The sequence below is a fragment of the Harpegnathos saltator genome, unplaced genomic scaffold (assembly GCF_003227715.2).
Source record: "Harpegnathos saltator strain DR-91 unplaced genomic scaffold, Hsal_v8.6 scaffold63, whole genome shotgun sequence".
Classification (NCBI taxonomy): Eukaryota; Metazoa; Arthropoda; class Insecta; order Hymenoptera; family Formicidae; genus Harpegnathos; species Harpegnathos saltator.
In genome coordinates this window covers 745,001-760,284 of record NW_020230460.1, presented here as the reverse complement: position 1 = coordinate 760,284, position 15,284 = coordinate 745,001, and the positions used below count along the sequence as shown (strand labels likewise).

At 43.4% G+C, this 15,284-nt stretch overlaps 4 protein-coding genes across 5 annotated transcripts in view; 3 read left to right on the top strand and 1 right to left on the bottom strand.

Moving 5' to 3' along the window:
* The first annotated feature begins 929 nt into the window (after positions 1–929).
* On the top strand, positions 930–6,304 carry LOC105189592 (tRNA:m(4)X modification enzyme TRM13 homolog). Of its 2 annotated transcripts, none has more exons than XM_025304640.1 (7): positions 930–1,037; positions 1,186–1,460; positions 1,568–1,764; positions 2,102–2,287; positions 2,520–2,696; positions 2,772–5,792; positions 6,161–6,304. In XM_025304640.1, exons 2-6 carry the CDS (start codon positions 1,270–1,272, stop codon positions 3,230–3,232), a joined length of 1,212 nt encoding a protein of 403 aa, XP_025160425.1. In that variant the 5' UTR covers positions 930–1,037; positions 1,186–1,269; the 3' UTR covers positions 3,233–5,792; positions 6,161–6,304. The 2 variants fall into 2 exon arrangements, with proteins under 2 accessions (XP_025160425.1, XP_011150121.1); XM_011151819.3 differs by having other exon boundaries at positions 2,457–2,696.
* A 3,196-nt stretch (positions 6,305–9,500) lies between these two features.
* On the top strand, positions 9,501–11,426 carry wrm1 (wurmchen 1 transmembrane protein). Its single transcript, XM_011151808.2, has 3 exons — positions 9,501–9,707; positions 10,037–10,286; positions 10,870–11,426. Exons 2-3 carry the CDS (start codon positions 10,097–10,099, stop codon positions 11,067–11,069), a joined length of 390 nt encoding a protein of 129 aa, XP_011150110.1. The 5' UTR covers positions 9,501–9,707; positions 10,037–10,096; the 3' UTR covers positions 11,070–11,426.
* Positions 11,410–11,692, top strand: wrm2 (wurmchen 2 transmembrane micropeptide). The gene has a single exon (XM_025304628.1). The coding sequence runs from the start codon at positions 11,470–11,472 to the stop codon at positions 11,647–11,649; it is 180 nt and encodes a 59-aa protein (XP_025160413.1). The 5' UTR covers positions 11,410–11,469; the 3' UTR covers positions 11,650–11,692.
* Positions 11,693–15,166: 3,474 nt separating this feature from the next.
* LOC105189566 (uncharacterized) overlaps positions 15,167–15,284 on the bottom strand; it is a 10,078-nt gene continuing 9,960 nt past the window's right edge. The window contains exon 5 of the mRNA XM_011151774.3: positions 15,167–15,284. This exon is cut by the window's right edge and continues 1,913 nt beyond it. The gene's annotated coding sequence lies outside the window, so the exon portion shown is untranslated.

Below are 15,284 nucleotides of genomic sequence, written 5' to 3'. Positions count from 1 at the left end.
TAACGCTCGGCCGCGCGGGCGCGCGGGCGCGGACGGACAGAGACCGCTCGAGGAGGAAAAGTCGCAGTGAGACAGAGAAAACGAGAGCCACGGGGAAAAGGGAATTACAGAGGAGCGCGAGGGGCAGCGCGTAGAGGGGCCGAGGGAGCAGGGCGGCGGGGGTTGACGACGGGCGCGGGGCAGGAAAGGAGAGCACGGCGAGAGAGGGTCGGCGCGAGCGAGGGTGAAAGACGCGAGGGGAGGAGGTAAAAGGTGAACTTTGAGGCGGGCTAGCGGCGCGACGCGGGGGGAGGCGGCGGCTCTACATTAGCGAATTACACGCGCGCTCAGATCTCCCTCGGCGGTGAACAATAAATACAGGATGATCCGGAAATATCGTCGCGAGCTCTCCAGGTAAGTTGCAAAAATTCCGGCGGACAGGCAGCAGGGCAGGACGGGGGCGGGGAGGCAGATGGAAATGGGTAGATAGATATCGGGGAGAGGAGAGAACTGGCGCGCGCGGAGCCGGCCGGCGGCCGGCGAATTCGCGACTTCATCTCCTAGACACGCCCGGGGGGATCAATTTTGACCCCTTAAACTCTGTTTAAACACACCGTCCGGGCCGAAAGGGCACGGCTGCTATTAAAGTGCCCTCCGCGGGAGATGACTCGCAATAATAACGACTTCTCTCGAGCGTGACTGACACGATGGATGTATATATTTGTACGATCAGAGATGCGTGATTATTAAACTCACCCTCACGGCCGAAGGGGTTGCCGCGCGCGATCGCGATGATCAGTCCGGAGACCGGAGGCGGTGTGCGATTTAAAAATCCATAAATGCGTAATGGCGCTCACGACGGCCGTCTCGAAAGATTCACGGAGGCGCCATCTGACGGCGGGGAGACCGATCCAACCGAGATGTACGCGGCTGACTTCGCGCTAACCCGCCGACCTAGCTATACCTGATACGATCGTACCTAACCTCAAAAGGAAGCCGTGCGTCCGCACTCCGCAGGTGCGTTTATCTCGAGTGGAGTCCCAAGACTCTTTTGACAGGTAAGGTAAGGGTCGTAGTACGAAGAATAATGTGAGCAGTGAGCAAATCAAGCAATTATTATTGAGAACTGAGCAGCCACCGTTGATGTTTTACCACCTATGATTGGTTAATTTGGTGATTACTTACGTTTTCTGTCCATCCACCTAGGAATTTGAATGAGCGATACCGTAATACCCGTAACGTTCCGGTCCGGGAATCAGAATTGCCTAATCGTAGGAAAAGCGTAGGAAAATGAGCGAGGAGAGAACGACAGATCGCGACCGCTGCATGCACTTCGTCGCTCGGAAGAAACGTTATTGCCGCATGACTGTGCGAGCGGGCAAACGATATTGCGGCGAACATCAACGGGACGCTGACGACCCCGACGGGCCCGACGTCGCGGCGGACGACAGGAGGGTGAAGTGCCCGTTGGACCCCACACAGTAAGCGACTCTGTGAAACGAGATAAACAGGGTTGTGATTTCATTCGGTTCATAAACGGTTTCGGACACGATGTAGTCCGTGACTGAATTGACGTTTTCATCTTCAGCACATGCTATCAGTCGAAACTGACGAAGCACTTGACCGTGTGCAACGCCAAGCGCAGAATGGACGCGCGACCCGCGTTCATCGTCGAGGGGGTGAATCTGGACGAGGAGAGTACGGTGGCGCCAGCGCACGTGCCGTTGTCGCGGCTCGACGAGTCGATCGTGGAGGCGGTGATAAGAAAGATCCATTCCGCTCATGGTGAAGTTCTCCCCGCACCTTGGAAGAAAAGGAACTGATGTTCGTTCGGCAGTTTCTTGTAGAAATTTTAACATTCGTTATCTCAGAGTGCAAACATATCTTGTGTTAATCAATTGATATCTGATCGATCGGCCGTTAGAGCATGAAGTTTACAACTGTGTTTGGATTTTGAAACCCCTACAAACTCAGAACTTGTGTCACTTGTGTCACTGAAGAAGGATCCGGAAATGTAAACGTTGGTCTTTTTCTTCCAAGATATGAATTTATGCAATCATTATGATCGCAATGTAGCCACTGTCTTGTTCTTTCTTGTATCTTTACATTACATTTTATTTAGAAAAGCTGCCAGAGTTTTCGCAAGACATACTGCAGCACGACGTGCTGAAATACAGATTAAACGATGGAACCTGCGGCAATCGTCTTAGAAAGCACTTGCTCCAGAACGCATCTCTGCTCGGACATATGGAACAGGCAGGTTTTGCGCAGGATGACACCTGTTTCATCGAATTTGGAGCGGGCAAAGGTATATTCTGCTACACTTGATATCATAATTCGATATATCATTAAATTCGATATATCTAGAATCTTGAAATCTTTAAGGTTGATTTTTCACCCTCCATATAAAGTGTCTCTGCCTACCTTCTGCACACTCAAAGTATCTCGCGCACTAAGCGAAGTCGTACTTTAAACAGCTCAATTAACATACTGGTTGGGCCAGATCATAAAGAGCAAATCGAACTCTTGCATCTTACTAGTCGATCGTTCTAGTCACCGGCACAAGAACGACAATAAGCTGAAGAAGGAGGAGAGTCATCTCGCGATAAAGAGAGTACGCGCCGACATTGCCGATTTGCAGTTGAACCGGATCACGGAAATCCAGTCCGTCAAGCACAAAGTCGGGATAGCGAAGCATCTCTGCGGCACAGCTACAGGTGTCGTGCATAATCCAAATCTTCATTCCTCATTGGTCCACAACCGACGATGTAACTCTGATTCGTCTTTTCCAGACCTGGCGATACGCTGTCTAGTGAGATCGATGAACAGCGAGCCGCACGTCAACGTCCGCGGCTTAGTCCTCGCGTTCTGCTGTCATCACAAGTGCGAATACTCGTCTTACGTGGGCCGAGAGTATCTGCGGCAATGCGGTTTCACCGTAGATGAGTTCCCAATCTTGTGCAGCATAGTCAGTTGGGCGACTTGCGGTCTTCGCTCGAGAAACGACGCTAAAACGCAACCTGACGAAGAAACAACCAGCCCACAACACTGTGAAGAGGATAACAACATCGTACAGTCTTCAGAATCGAATGAACGCGAACTTATTGGACGTAAAGCAAAAACGCTTTTAAATTGGGGCCGCCTGATTTTTCTACAAAGCGTTGGATTTCAAGCGGAGTTATTTTATTACACGTCTACCGACGTCTCGTTAGAGAATATGTGCATTGTGGCCACACGAAAAAGTTCGACATAAATAAAGCCCATACGGCCGATGCTTTTACATCCAGCCAATCGTGGTGCCGAGTGTCCTCCACTATCGGGAATAGCACGAGGCAGTATGTTTCGATAGTGATTGAGGTGGCGTAAATCATCTATTATGGCTCAACGGATATTCGATTGATGCCCAAGTACATATTTACAATTTTATGTTTATCGATAACATGATGTGCAATCTTTTTCAGTTTTGCACCTCGGTGAATCGGTAAATCTATCCTACATATTTACATAGAATGAAACATTAAGATATAGACATTTTGTGAGAAAGAGAAATTAGAAATGTTCAATATTTTTCCAGACATTTTACCTCTTATCTTAGAAATAGTTATTCTATTATATCTTAGATATTATATCTTAGAAATAGTTATCTTAGAAATGTCTTTAAGGGGTAACATCACTGTAGAATTTTCAAAAAATCAAATTTTTTTTATTGACTTAAAAGATGCTTTGAACCTTCTAAAATATGAGGCAAAACGTCTAATCCCTGAAAAAAAATTTGTTCTATGGAATTCCGAGCTCCTCACCTAGCGCCTCGGATGACCCGAAACGGCCTACCTGTGCCAACTCGATACCCGCTGAGAAATCCCCATTTTTTTAATTGTAATTTCTTCGAAACTTCCATAGATGTCGATAGTGTAGTGTCTGGGTATAGTTAGAAGCATTTCAAAACAATAATACGTTAGCTTGGCGTCAGCAAGCGTCAGTACGTGTACGAAAAAGAACAATTCTTTCGCTTCGAATCTTGATTTTTGTGTGCAGTATTGACTTTTGATAGTTTATTTGTGATCTTATAGTATACAGTTTTGTCTTTCAAGTAAGAATGAGTGGTAAGAAAGTGTACTCGGGCAGAAAAGGTACGAAAACATCATATCCAACGCGGCGTCGAAGCAGTATGTCATCAAAGCGTCCAAAGAATAGATATGAGATTGAGAGCAGTTCGGAAGGAGTCAATGCCTCTGCTAAGAAATTGAAAGACAGTGACCAGGACTTTGATGTGAATTACGGATTGAGCTATAGGATTATAAATTTTCTTGCCGTTTTCTCTGTTATTTCTCAACACGTGAAATGTAAAACGTGCAATGCAGACATCACGTTTCAAGAACGAAGTCCTCGAGGCTTAGGCTTCAAAATAATTACTGCTTGTCCCAACTGCCCAGAAGTTGTTATACCAAGTAGTAAGTTTATACGGAACGTATATGAAATCAACCGTCGAATCGTCCTAACAATGCGCCTGCTTGGAGTAGGGTTAAACGGAATTGTAAAGTTTTGTGCGTTCATGGAATTGCCACGACCGATATTTCAATCGTTCTATGATAAACTAGTGGATATGATTTCGATCGCAACGGCAACAGTACGACAGGCCAGTATGAAGAAAGCAGCACAAAAAGAGAAAGAGAAAAGCGAAGAGAATGGTCAGTTTGAAGGAATTACTGTTTCCGGTGATGGTTCGTGGAGAAAACGCGGATTTTCGTCGCTCTTCGGAATTACGTCACTGATTGGATGGTTCACAGGCAAAATCGTCAATGTCGAGGTAAAATCGAAATACTGTAAGTTATGCGAGCACTGGGAAAGTACAATAGGAACAACTGAATATGAAGAGTGGCCGATGAATGTCAAACAAATCATGAAGGCTCATCCGGTAAAATGGAGGTTGACGCTGTCGTTGAAATGTTCGAGCGCTCTGAAACTTTGCACGGTCTGAAATATGCAAACTACATTGGAGACGGAGATAGTAAAACTTTCAAAGGTATAATGGATAAAAATCCATATGATAATTTTGAAGTGCAAAATAAAGAATGCATTGATCACGTGCAGAAAAGAATGGGGACCCGATTGAGAAATTTAGAAAAAAAAAGTAAAAGGCCTCGGTGGAAAAGGTAAATTAACTGGCAAATTAATTGATCAGTTGACAATTTATTATGGTTTAGCCACACATCGTAATCCGAATAGTGTAGAAAAAATGAAAAATGAAATCTGGGCGACCTTATTTCATACATTGTCAACCGACGAGAATCCGCAGCACGATAAGTGCTCAGAGTCTTGGTGCAATTGGAAGAAGGCGCAAGCGGCGAATTCATTGGATACCTTCCACCATAAATCGCCACTTTCTCAGGAAGTTTTCAAGGCAATTAAACCGATTTATGAGGAGCTGAGCCGAGAGGAATTATTAAACCGTTGCTTAGGAGGTTGTACGCAAAATAGCAACGAAAGTTTCAATGCTACGGTTTGAAATTTGGCTCCAAAATCGTATTCCAGCGGCAAAAAAGTCTTGAACATAGCGACAGATATTGCTGTGTTTTTAATGATGGTCTGACGGATATTCTACAGATTATGAAAGTTTCGGAGATGGACATTGGTATCCAGTCATACAATTTTTGCATGGAAGCCGATGCTAACCGCATAAAGTACGCTGAGCTGTCCTTGTCAGATGCGACAAAGGAGGCACGTTCCAACTTAAAATCGGCCAGGAAACAAACTGAGGAGGAAAATTTGAACTTGGAAGAGCAACTTTATGGTCCTGGGATAGCAGATTAATGGTAAGAGTTTTCTAAAAGAGAATTTTTCATCTGTTCATGTCTATAACACATTTCAAAACTTTAAACGCGTTTTTCTCGAAATATGATTTTTCAAAACGGCACGCAGCATAACTTCAACAATTTTTGATCTTTTTATTTGAAAATTTTACCACAACTTTGAAATAAGATTTCAAAATGAACCACGTAGGGGATTTTCAATTAGTTAATTTAAACAATATTAACAAATGACTGTCCTTTTTTTTGGTGAAAATTGAACGACTTTATTCAAACACTCGCCAATTACACAAAAATCAATATTTCTAAAATCCCCTACGTGGTTCACTAGTTACATTCATGTAGATTACATAAATTTTTTTTCTTTTTTCCAGATTCAAATTGGCACCAGTTATAGTGCGTGCCGCAGATCGCCTCAAATTCAACATGTCTCGGGAGAATTGCTGCAATGTCGCCATTTTGTAATATTTTCGTACAAAAATTGTTTGTAATATACTTAAATATATGCTCAATAACTATCCCAAGTATTATTTCTCTATCACCTTTCCTTCCGCCCAAAAAAGATTGTCAAAAAACGCTTTTTTTTAGGCCGTTACAGTGGTGTTACCCCTTAAGAGAAATCTTTGTTCTTTGGATCAGTTGTATTTACTTGAAAATAAAAAAGATTTCTTATTATCAAAATTGTTTTTTATATTTATGTAGATTAACATACGAAGGGGTTTCAGGTCACATATTTCTATATAGAGAAATATACAAAACTCAATTGTAATGTTAAGAAAAAGAAATTATGACGGTTCAAGGGGCGCTTTGCACCCCTTGATAATATTACTCAAAAGTCAAGGTATGTCCGACATATTGTTTAATCATACTACATTCTCCATTACAAGTCTTCATTCTTCCTTCAGGAGGATGAAGACATGTAGTGGAGTCTTTAGAACACTAATATGCAATTTAAATTTAGAAATAAAGGATTTAGTGATTCCTTAAATACGTTATTAGTCAGCAAAAATTATACAGCAAAAATAACGGGTAATAACTTTAGACTTTTTCCGTTTTAAAGTTTCAGCTACATACCGCCATTTTTTTATGAAAAATCGAGATCGTAATATCGTCGTGGTTAAAAAATTTATTCATAATTTATATGTAGTTTTAGAACGCATCCATCTTGTGAAAAGATTGTTTTTGGAAGAATTGTATATACTGTATTATATTGAAAATTAAGTAAAAATAAATAGGGTTTGAATAGAATCTCAATAGAAAGAGAAAGAGATTTTCTTTTCACTTGTGCCATGTTCTTACTTATTATATTTTTAAGACTCAATTGTATCGGAAGAGTGCGAAAATTACCAAATTCCGCGCTGGAATTTGTACTACATTATAGTCATGTGATTCTGGTACTCAAAATTTGAAAACTGAAAAATTTTCAAATTTACTGCTAAAAATACTTGCTATTTCTTTGGTCATTACATGTTGTTGATAACAAAATCCAAAATTTTCGAGTAATGAAATTTCAGAATTTAAATCTTTTGCGGATTCATATCAGAAGAATATAATAAGCAAAGAAATTGCATGAAACTGCTGCTTTTTTCTCCACATACAAAAATTGGGTTGAAAACTCGCGAGTAGTGGTTCATAAATCCAGGCTATCGCGTTGCGTTCTTAAACGCATCTGGGGAAATAGTGCAAACCGTTTTGCAATTAAATGACATGAAAATTCTTGTGTCTCATTTCCGAGATAAAAGATGTCAACATGAAAAAACATTTCAGATCGTTATAGAGCAACTTATGTAAAATAAAATGCCCCGAGCATTATGCGCTTCTTCCTTAATGATCAAAGAAACTATAAAATGACTGTGTAGGCCTAATCACTATAAAATCACCTGACGCCATGCGCATGAGTAATCATTTCGTATGACCAATCTCATATTAGTCACTTTACAACTATTTACTGACTTTAAGGAAGAAGCATATAGTCTGTCTTTTTTCGAAAAAGTTCCTGAACAGGTACAGTAAGTTGAAATGAAACAAAATATATTTCTCATTCTAACTTATTACATTAATGTAGTATATTACTTCAGGAAATTCTTCGATAAGAAACCTATAATGTTGGGAGAATTTTACAAATATATTCTAACGACCTGAAATATTCTTTCATACAAATGTTTTCTTTTTTACTTGGAAATGGCAAGAATTTTGAACACGCATTTTCTCACTTTTCGTCTTCTTCAAAAGTTTTTCAATTGTTTTCAGTCAAAAATCCCGCGGCTAGGGACCAAGAGCCTTAATCATACATAAAAAGATAGATATAAATATATAATATATATATTTAATATGGAATTATATACAGGGTGTCCCAAAAGTAACGGACCACCCTAATAACTCTTCAATATTGAAATTTCAAGGAAAATTATCTGAATAAAAGTTGTAGGGATTTAAATGAGCTATCTTATGATGACCTTGACTTTGACCTTGACCTCTATTTAGGGTCATTTGAAGGTCATTTGAACTTGCGTTTTTTAAATGAGAACCCTTATTTTTTATTATATTGTTTTTTCTACTAGGTAATTTGAATTACTTTTGTCTAAAACATTTTTTTATTTGTCTAATATTTTTTGAGGAAAACTTGATAACTTTTTCAATATTTAACTTACGATATCTCGCTAACTATTTGTCGGTAAAAAAAGTGGTACCAGACATTATTGCTTTATTTAGTCCCAAGAATATATTATTACAATAGCGCCCTGACTTTTGTTAACTTACTAACTTTTGGAAATTTCAAAATCATCAAATTAACAAAAATCAGGACGCTATTGTAACAATATATTCTTGAGACTAAATAAAGCAAGAAAGTCTAGTACCATTTTTTCTTCCGACAAATAGTTAGCGAGATATCGTAAGTTAAATATTGAAAAAGTTTCAAATTTTTCTCAAATATCTCAAAGAATATTGACAAATAAAAAAATGTTTTAGACAAAAGTTGTTCAAATTACCTGGTACTAGTAGAAAAAAACAATATAATAAAAAGTAAGGATTCCCATTAAAAAAACGCAAATTGACCTTCAAATGATCTTGAACATAGAGGTCAAGGTCAAAGTTAAGGTCATCATAAGATAGCTCACTTAAATCCCTACAACTTTTTTTCAGATCATTATCCTTGAAACTTCAATACTGAAAAGTTATTAGGGTGGTCCGTTACTTTTGGGACACCCAGTATATAACACACATACATACCATCGGTCTGTTCTTTTTAGCTGCACTGTTGAACTGGTGCAACAAGTTAGAATGAGACAGCTATGGATCTGTTCTTTTTAGCTGCTGAATTACGGAACTGGTGCAATAAGTTGGGGTGAGAGAAAATATAGTTGTCTCATTCTAACTTATTGCACTAGTTCAGCAATGCAGCTCAAAAGAACAGACCATAACAGACTGAAAATACATAGTTTGTGTCACGTATACTATAGATTTTCAATGCTGGCAGTGAATATCGGAACGCAGTCTATATTTTTCTCACTCTAATTTATCGCACCAGTTCAGCAGTGCAGCTAAAAAGAACAGACCCCATATTTGCATCCTTCTACACTCCTCTACGTTCGAGATGCACTTCTCTGCCGCACTTTGCTGCGCATTCCCGCACCGGTGCACAAAGTTCAACCAAAAGGAACACGAGTCGCGGCGGCGGTGTACGCGCGCTACCAGAGTCACAAATAACTGTCCCCCCACCAAACGGGATGCCCCGCCCAATACGAGTGATCTAACGCCGATCAAACATTCCAACGGCACGAGCGTGGTCGGACGTTTTCGCTCCTGCGGATCCTCGCGGCGTTTCTCAAGAAACAGGGAGAGCGCATTATTGTATCGGCACAGTCACGATTAACAATCGAAAGACTCACACACGATACGAACGGGTTAAACGCTGTGAAGGTACGTTGAGCTATTATATTATGCAAGCGCGAATAAATTCCGTCAACGCGGCCGGGCTACGCACGCGCCTCGTGACCTATTTCGACCGCACCTGCGTGCACTGGACGAGCGTATCCGCGTGCGATGCGCGATAACAATAATTACGATTGTTACTCGAACGCGTCAGTTGACTCGTAATTATGCGCCTCGCTATGTCGCGTCGCGCCACGCCTGAAACCGCGCGCGCGCGCGCGCATACACACACACACACACATCACGATGCCGCGAGTGACGTTTACTCGTCTCGTTTACTATAGCACTGAATGGGCTTCCTTATTTCTCCTTTTCAGAAGCTAGAGAGAGAGAAAGAGAGAGAGAGAGAGAAAAAGAGAGAGTGTTAACGTTGTGACATGTCCATTCTAGAAGACCGGGAAGACTACCTGAAGAATCCGTACTTCAAGGAACACGAGTACGGCGACTACACACCGTTCTATGCCACGGTAGCGTTCTGCGCCGTTCTGGGTGGCTTCCTGTTCATCCTGAACATTGTGTTCTGCTGGTGCTCGCGGCACCGAGAATATTGGCAGGATCGCAACACTGGTTAGTTTCCAAGTAGCTCTTGAACTCTGATTCATATGCCACAGGTGGTTGGGTGGTTTGTTTTGAAAGAGTGTGCTCTGGAATGTGCAGAGACTTTGAAAATCTATAATATACATAAAGTTAGCGTCAGGCTAGGTATTGGAGATTAAGTAAATATTAGGATCATGCAAATTATAATAAATTACAAATTACAAGCATCAGAATCAACTAGCTTCAATCTTGGCTTTGTCCCAACAGATTATGTTTTAATCTTGTAATCTTCATTTTTCCAATTATTTCACATATTAGTACTAATCTTCAATCTATTTTTAATATGTAAGGTCTATTCTTTTCAACTGAACCAAGTTGCACTTTTTGCCATTAGAGTAAAAATTTCCACTGAAGAGAAAAGGAACAAGATTTGAGTACAGTACTAGTTCAATTAAAAAGAACAGACCTCTAGTCTGACACCAAAAAGAAACAGAGTTTGGTGTAAACTTAATTTTCTATACCGTGAGCACATTTTGAAACATAAATACAATTGTAACTGACTTGGTATTTCTCGTTCTCTAATGAAAGTTTACTATCCTATCGCACGATATAGGAAACAGATGGATTCAGCCAATGTGGACTGTGTTACCCCATAAGACACCCCCGCTTGACCTGAGTGAACTGGAGTCTGGGCGCATCAAGTATCCTCAAGTGAGGCATGAAATTATTCAGTATCACGATCCGGAGTCCCACAGCATCTTGTCACATCCGGAAGAGTACCTAGAGATGCAGAAGCGCGAGAGTGAGATCTGAGAAGTAGTCGGCTTACCAGTTGACCGTCGTGGTATTGGAGAACCTTCGAGTGACACCCGTGCTTCAGTAGTCTGTCCAAAGCAGCGAGTTTAATTGAGTACAATAGAGCCTAATTAGCCCTTTGCACTCAGCTAATTGCGTCAAGACTCTGGCGTCGAGCTGTTCCCTGCTGAGCTATCTTTTTTTTTTGTGGTCCTGCTAACGCTAAGAATAATTAGTCCATCCTTTCACGAGATTACTTTGTCAAGAGAAAGGTAATTAGCCTTCTTCGACAATCACCAAGAAGCAGGACTGCAGTCACTTGGCAGGCTGTATCAGCGCTCGCACCGGATTCTCGGCCGCGAATAGTCAGATAAAGTAATCCCGTCGAGAGAGAGTCGGCGCGAATAATCTCGTCAAAATGGGCCTACACGTCTTTTGGCCTGCGACCGCTTGCCTGACGCTGTTCGTGGTTTGCGTAATAATTCTCATGCTGAAGTATGGCGCGACTGTTTGCAAATTGCGCCACGAACCGTTGCCGTCCGATCAAGAATGGGAGGGTAAAGCGTACTCCCGGAAGCTGTCCGTTTCCATGGCGTGAGAGAAAGCCATGGAGAGCGACCGCGAATTGTCCCGAGAAGATGCACCTAGATCGTACAAGTTTCTTATCGCAAGCAGAAAGGAAAACACACGACCGATAAGACTGCCGATGTAGCTCGTACACGCAGGATCTTTCAAAATTTTCTACAGTCACATAATCCTAATCTTTCTTTCCGGGACGCATACGCACACACACACACACACACATACACACACATTTGTATTTCGTATATATATTGTATAGACACAGTATTAGTCATGTAAGATGAATGATCTGACATTCCGTCCATTTATATATAATACACATATTTGTACTAATGTTTTATGATAACGTAAAAAACGTTTCCTCGGGAATTAGCGTATCACGTGGCGTAGCACGTGGTTGATTGGAAAAATTTTTCACGGAATCAAAATGTCGTTCGCGAGATGTCCTCGAGGAGTGTTTATCCACAAGAGATATCTTCATGTCCGTCCATGTATCTCGTTTTTTTTATATTGTCTAATATATATATATATATATATATATAATATATATATATATATAATGTTCAAAACGAAGTCTGTTATCAATAAACAGCACTTTTGTAACTTTTGTATCGATACGTTTTTCGAATAAAAAAAGGATGTTATAAAAAAAACAACCCTCCGTCTGTCACGCTTGTCGCGCCTACGTGCGTAAGTGCATGTATATATATATATATAATATTTTACTTTTATTGACAACATTGGATTTTTGTTACATGTGTAATGGTTACACAGTTACTTCAATAAGTAAGTAGATGCATTATACAATTTTTTTTTAATAGTAGTTTGTAAAGAAAATCACTGACTTCGTCGAGAGTACGGTACATCGAATCCAGGAACTGTCCTAAACTATGCGCGGTCCGAGCGACCGGATGTGCTTTATTAAAAGAGAGACGACCGCGCGCGGCCAACGATTCGTTGCCGGTCGGCGGTCGCATCACAACAAATCGATACTTTTTGTCTCTCTCTCTCTCTCTCTCTCTCTCTCTCTCGCTCGCTCGCTCACTCTCTCTCTCTCTTTCTCTCTGTCGAAGAATGTACAATCGAGTTTGCTCGATTTTCTCACGTGAACGAAAAACCTCGCGGCCCGTCGGACGACGCGCCGCGACGAAACGGATGAAAAGAGGAGAACAGACCGCTGCGATAATAATTTCTCTACGAGTCGCGCTAGCGAGATTCAAAGGCGTCAACAAGATCGACGATTGTTCGCGAAACTCAACGGAAGGACGCGCGGCGTACGGCCCAATTGTCCCCGAAAGTTGCGTAACGAATACAGTTCTGAACGATTTCCCTTATCGTAATATCTAGAGTATCTATCGGCCTGCGCCCCGAAGGAGGTGTGCGCGCAGGAGCGCGGAGGCTGATCCTGCGGGCCCGTGCTGCAGCTTCCGACGGCGGCCGTTGAAACGTCGTTACCGTCACGCCGTCGGCTTGCGCGGCTGCTATTCTACCGTATATCATACCTGCGCGACGATAACGACGCGCTTTAACGACGAGCATCGTTGAGAGTAACAAGACAGACCCACACTCGGTGAGGAAGTTCGGAGGGGGATCCTCTTCGCGAGGCTTCGTCCGAGAAACGACAATCTGAGGACTCGTCTCGCCCGTTCGCGATCGATCCCTCGAAGGAGCGCGGTTATTAATTAGCGAGAGTCCCGAGGGATTAACTTCGTACTGACGCGCACCTCCTGCCGTGCTATGATACAACGCGACTGAAGGACGAAGCACCTGGTTGCTTGGGGCTCGCGGAACGCGCGGAGACACTCGCGTTTAGAGCGCGACTCGCGAATTCCTCCGAGGAAGACCCGAAGGAAGTTCCTCCGAGACGCGCGCGCGCGCACTCTTTCCGGGGCGCACACGTGCTGTTTATTAATTATCGAAAGATCTGAAAAATTAGTCTCTAGGTTTATACTGATGTATCTTCTATCATGCTATGTTACAATGCGATTAAAACACGGAGAGCCAGGAAACTCCGGGCGAGCTCCACATAGAGAAGTCAAGCACGACACCCGCTACACCCGCGCCGCCACACTGAGCGGTAAAAACGCGGGCGACGCGCGCGCTGTCTCTCCACGCGAGGCGACCTCGTGGCGGCTCGCCGTCGCCAGGACTCGCGTCATCGCGACCGCAAGGTGACCTCCGCGAGATGACCGGAGGAGGACCGGAGGAGGCGACTGACCGCTCGAATCCGTCGCCCTCGGGGGTGTCCGAGATGGACGCTCCCGGGGGGTGCACGAGGGAGGAGCAGCAGCCCGCGCGCTCGTAATTAACGTTCATTGTGCGGCAGATGTAACGTTCATCAGACACTTAATGCTTCCAACCGGCACACCCGCGCGACTTCCGCGAGTTCCGGCCGCGCTCTCCCCGACGGCGCGGGCGGCCTGCTACGCGCGCGGTGCAGCGGGGCTCATACCGGTTGGAGGATTAACGAGGGACAGCAATGAGAAGAGTTCGTAGAACAGAGATAACGCTATCTTAATTTATCGATAGATTCCGTGTCGCTTGACGCGTAATGATGATATGCTGTAATACGGGAGAGCTAGAACTAAGCGCTCAGCGACGGCGACGTCTGCGTGTGTGCGTGCATCCGCGCGAGTACGCGCGTGTGTGTGTGTGTGTGTGCGTGTACACGTCTCATTGCACCGCTCGCAACGCGCGTGAGAGAGTCCTCGAGATCTCCCAAGCGCGGTGGCTGGGAGACGGCCTCCGCGCCAAAGTTCCCGCGAGCTCTTCGCCGGGAGGGACTCTCCGCGAAGAAGCTCCCCACGTGGCCGAGAGGACGTCGTGTCCTTGCGCGCGGGATATCTCGAGGAATATTCGCGGAGTGCACGCATCGTTTCACGCCGTCAGGTGGATCGTTCTATCTTTTTCTCTTGGTCTCTCTCTCTCTCTCTCTCTCTCTCTCTCTCTCTCTCTCTCTCTCTCTCTCTCTCTCTCTCTCTCTGTCTTCCGTCGCCCGCGCTTGCACGCACACCGCTGCCGAGCGCGCGAGAACAGCTTCTCTTTCGCCAGCCGACGTGCCTCTGTGTATACATCTAAGGACTTAAAAACAAATACAATCTCATATGCAGGGAGGAGGGATTTGATCTTTTTGGCGGCGTCGAAAGGATATATCCAGTGTGATTTTTCTTTTTTTCTTTCCTTCAATCTTTCTCTCTCTCTCTCTCTCTCTCTCTCTCTTGCCTCTTTCTGTCTGTCTTTCTCTCTTTCTCTCTCTCTCTCTCTCTCTCTCTCTCTCTCTCTTGCCTCTTTCTGTCTGTCTGTCTGTCTTTCTCTCTCTTTCTCTCTCTCTCTTTCTCTTCTTCTCCGTCTCTCGCGCACATGCGAGCGAGTGCGAGTCGCTCGGCGAGACGACGAGACGGTGAGTTTATTTTAGTTTGATTTTCATGCTCATTGGCTTGCGAGTTTCCGTATTGCCGGTTATCACTTGGTACATTATTATAAACGTTAACTGCGAATATTAACACCGGAAGTGACGACGTCCTGTCGAGAGGGGCGCGAAGGATTCCGGGAGAATTCATTAGGCTCGCGCGAACATTCTGCTATTTTCATCGTTTCTTTTTTTCTTTTCTTTTTTTTTTGCCTTCTTGTAATCTTCCCCTTTCTCTCTTT

Bases quoted from the DNA above. Each gene is read 5' to 3' on its own strand.
- LOC105189592 (XM_011151819.3), top strand. From the start codon at position 1,270: ATGAGCGAGGAGAGAACGACAGATCGCGACCGCTGCATGCACTTCGTC. The intron at 1,765-2,101 runs GTGAAGTTCTCC...CATTTTATTTAG, and splicing joins AAAGATCCATTCCGCTCATG to AAAAGCTGCCAGAGTTTTCG. The intron at 2,697-2,771 runs GTGTCGTGCATA...CGTCTTTTCCAG, and splicing joins TCTCTGCGGCACAGCTACAG to ACCTGGCGATACGCTGTCTA.
- wrm1 (XM_011151808.2), top strand. From the start codon at position 10,097: ATGTCCATTCTAGAAGACCGGGAAGACTACCTGAAGAATCCGTACTTC. The intron at 10,287-10,869 runs GTTAGTTTCCAA...CGCACGATATAG, and splicing joins TTGGCAGGATCGCAACACTG to GAAACAGATGGATTCAGCCA.
- wrm2 (XM_025304628.1), top strand. From the start codon at position 11,470: ATGGGCCTACACGTCTTTTGGCCTGCGACCGCTTGCCTGACGCTGTTC.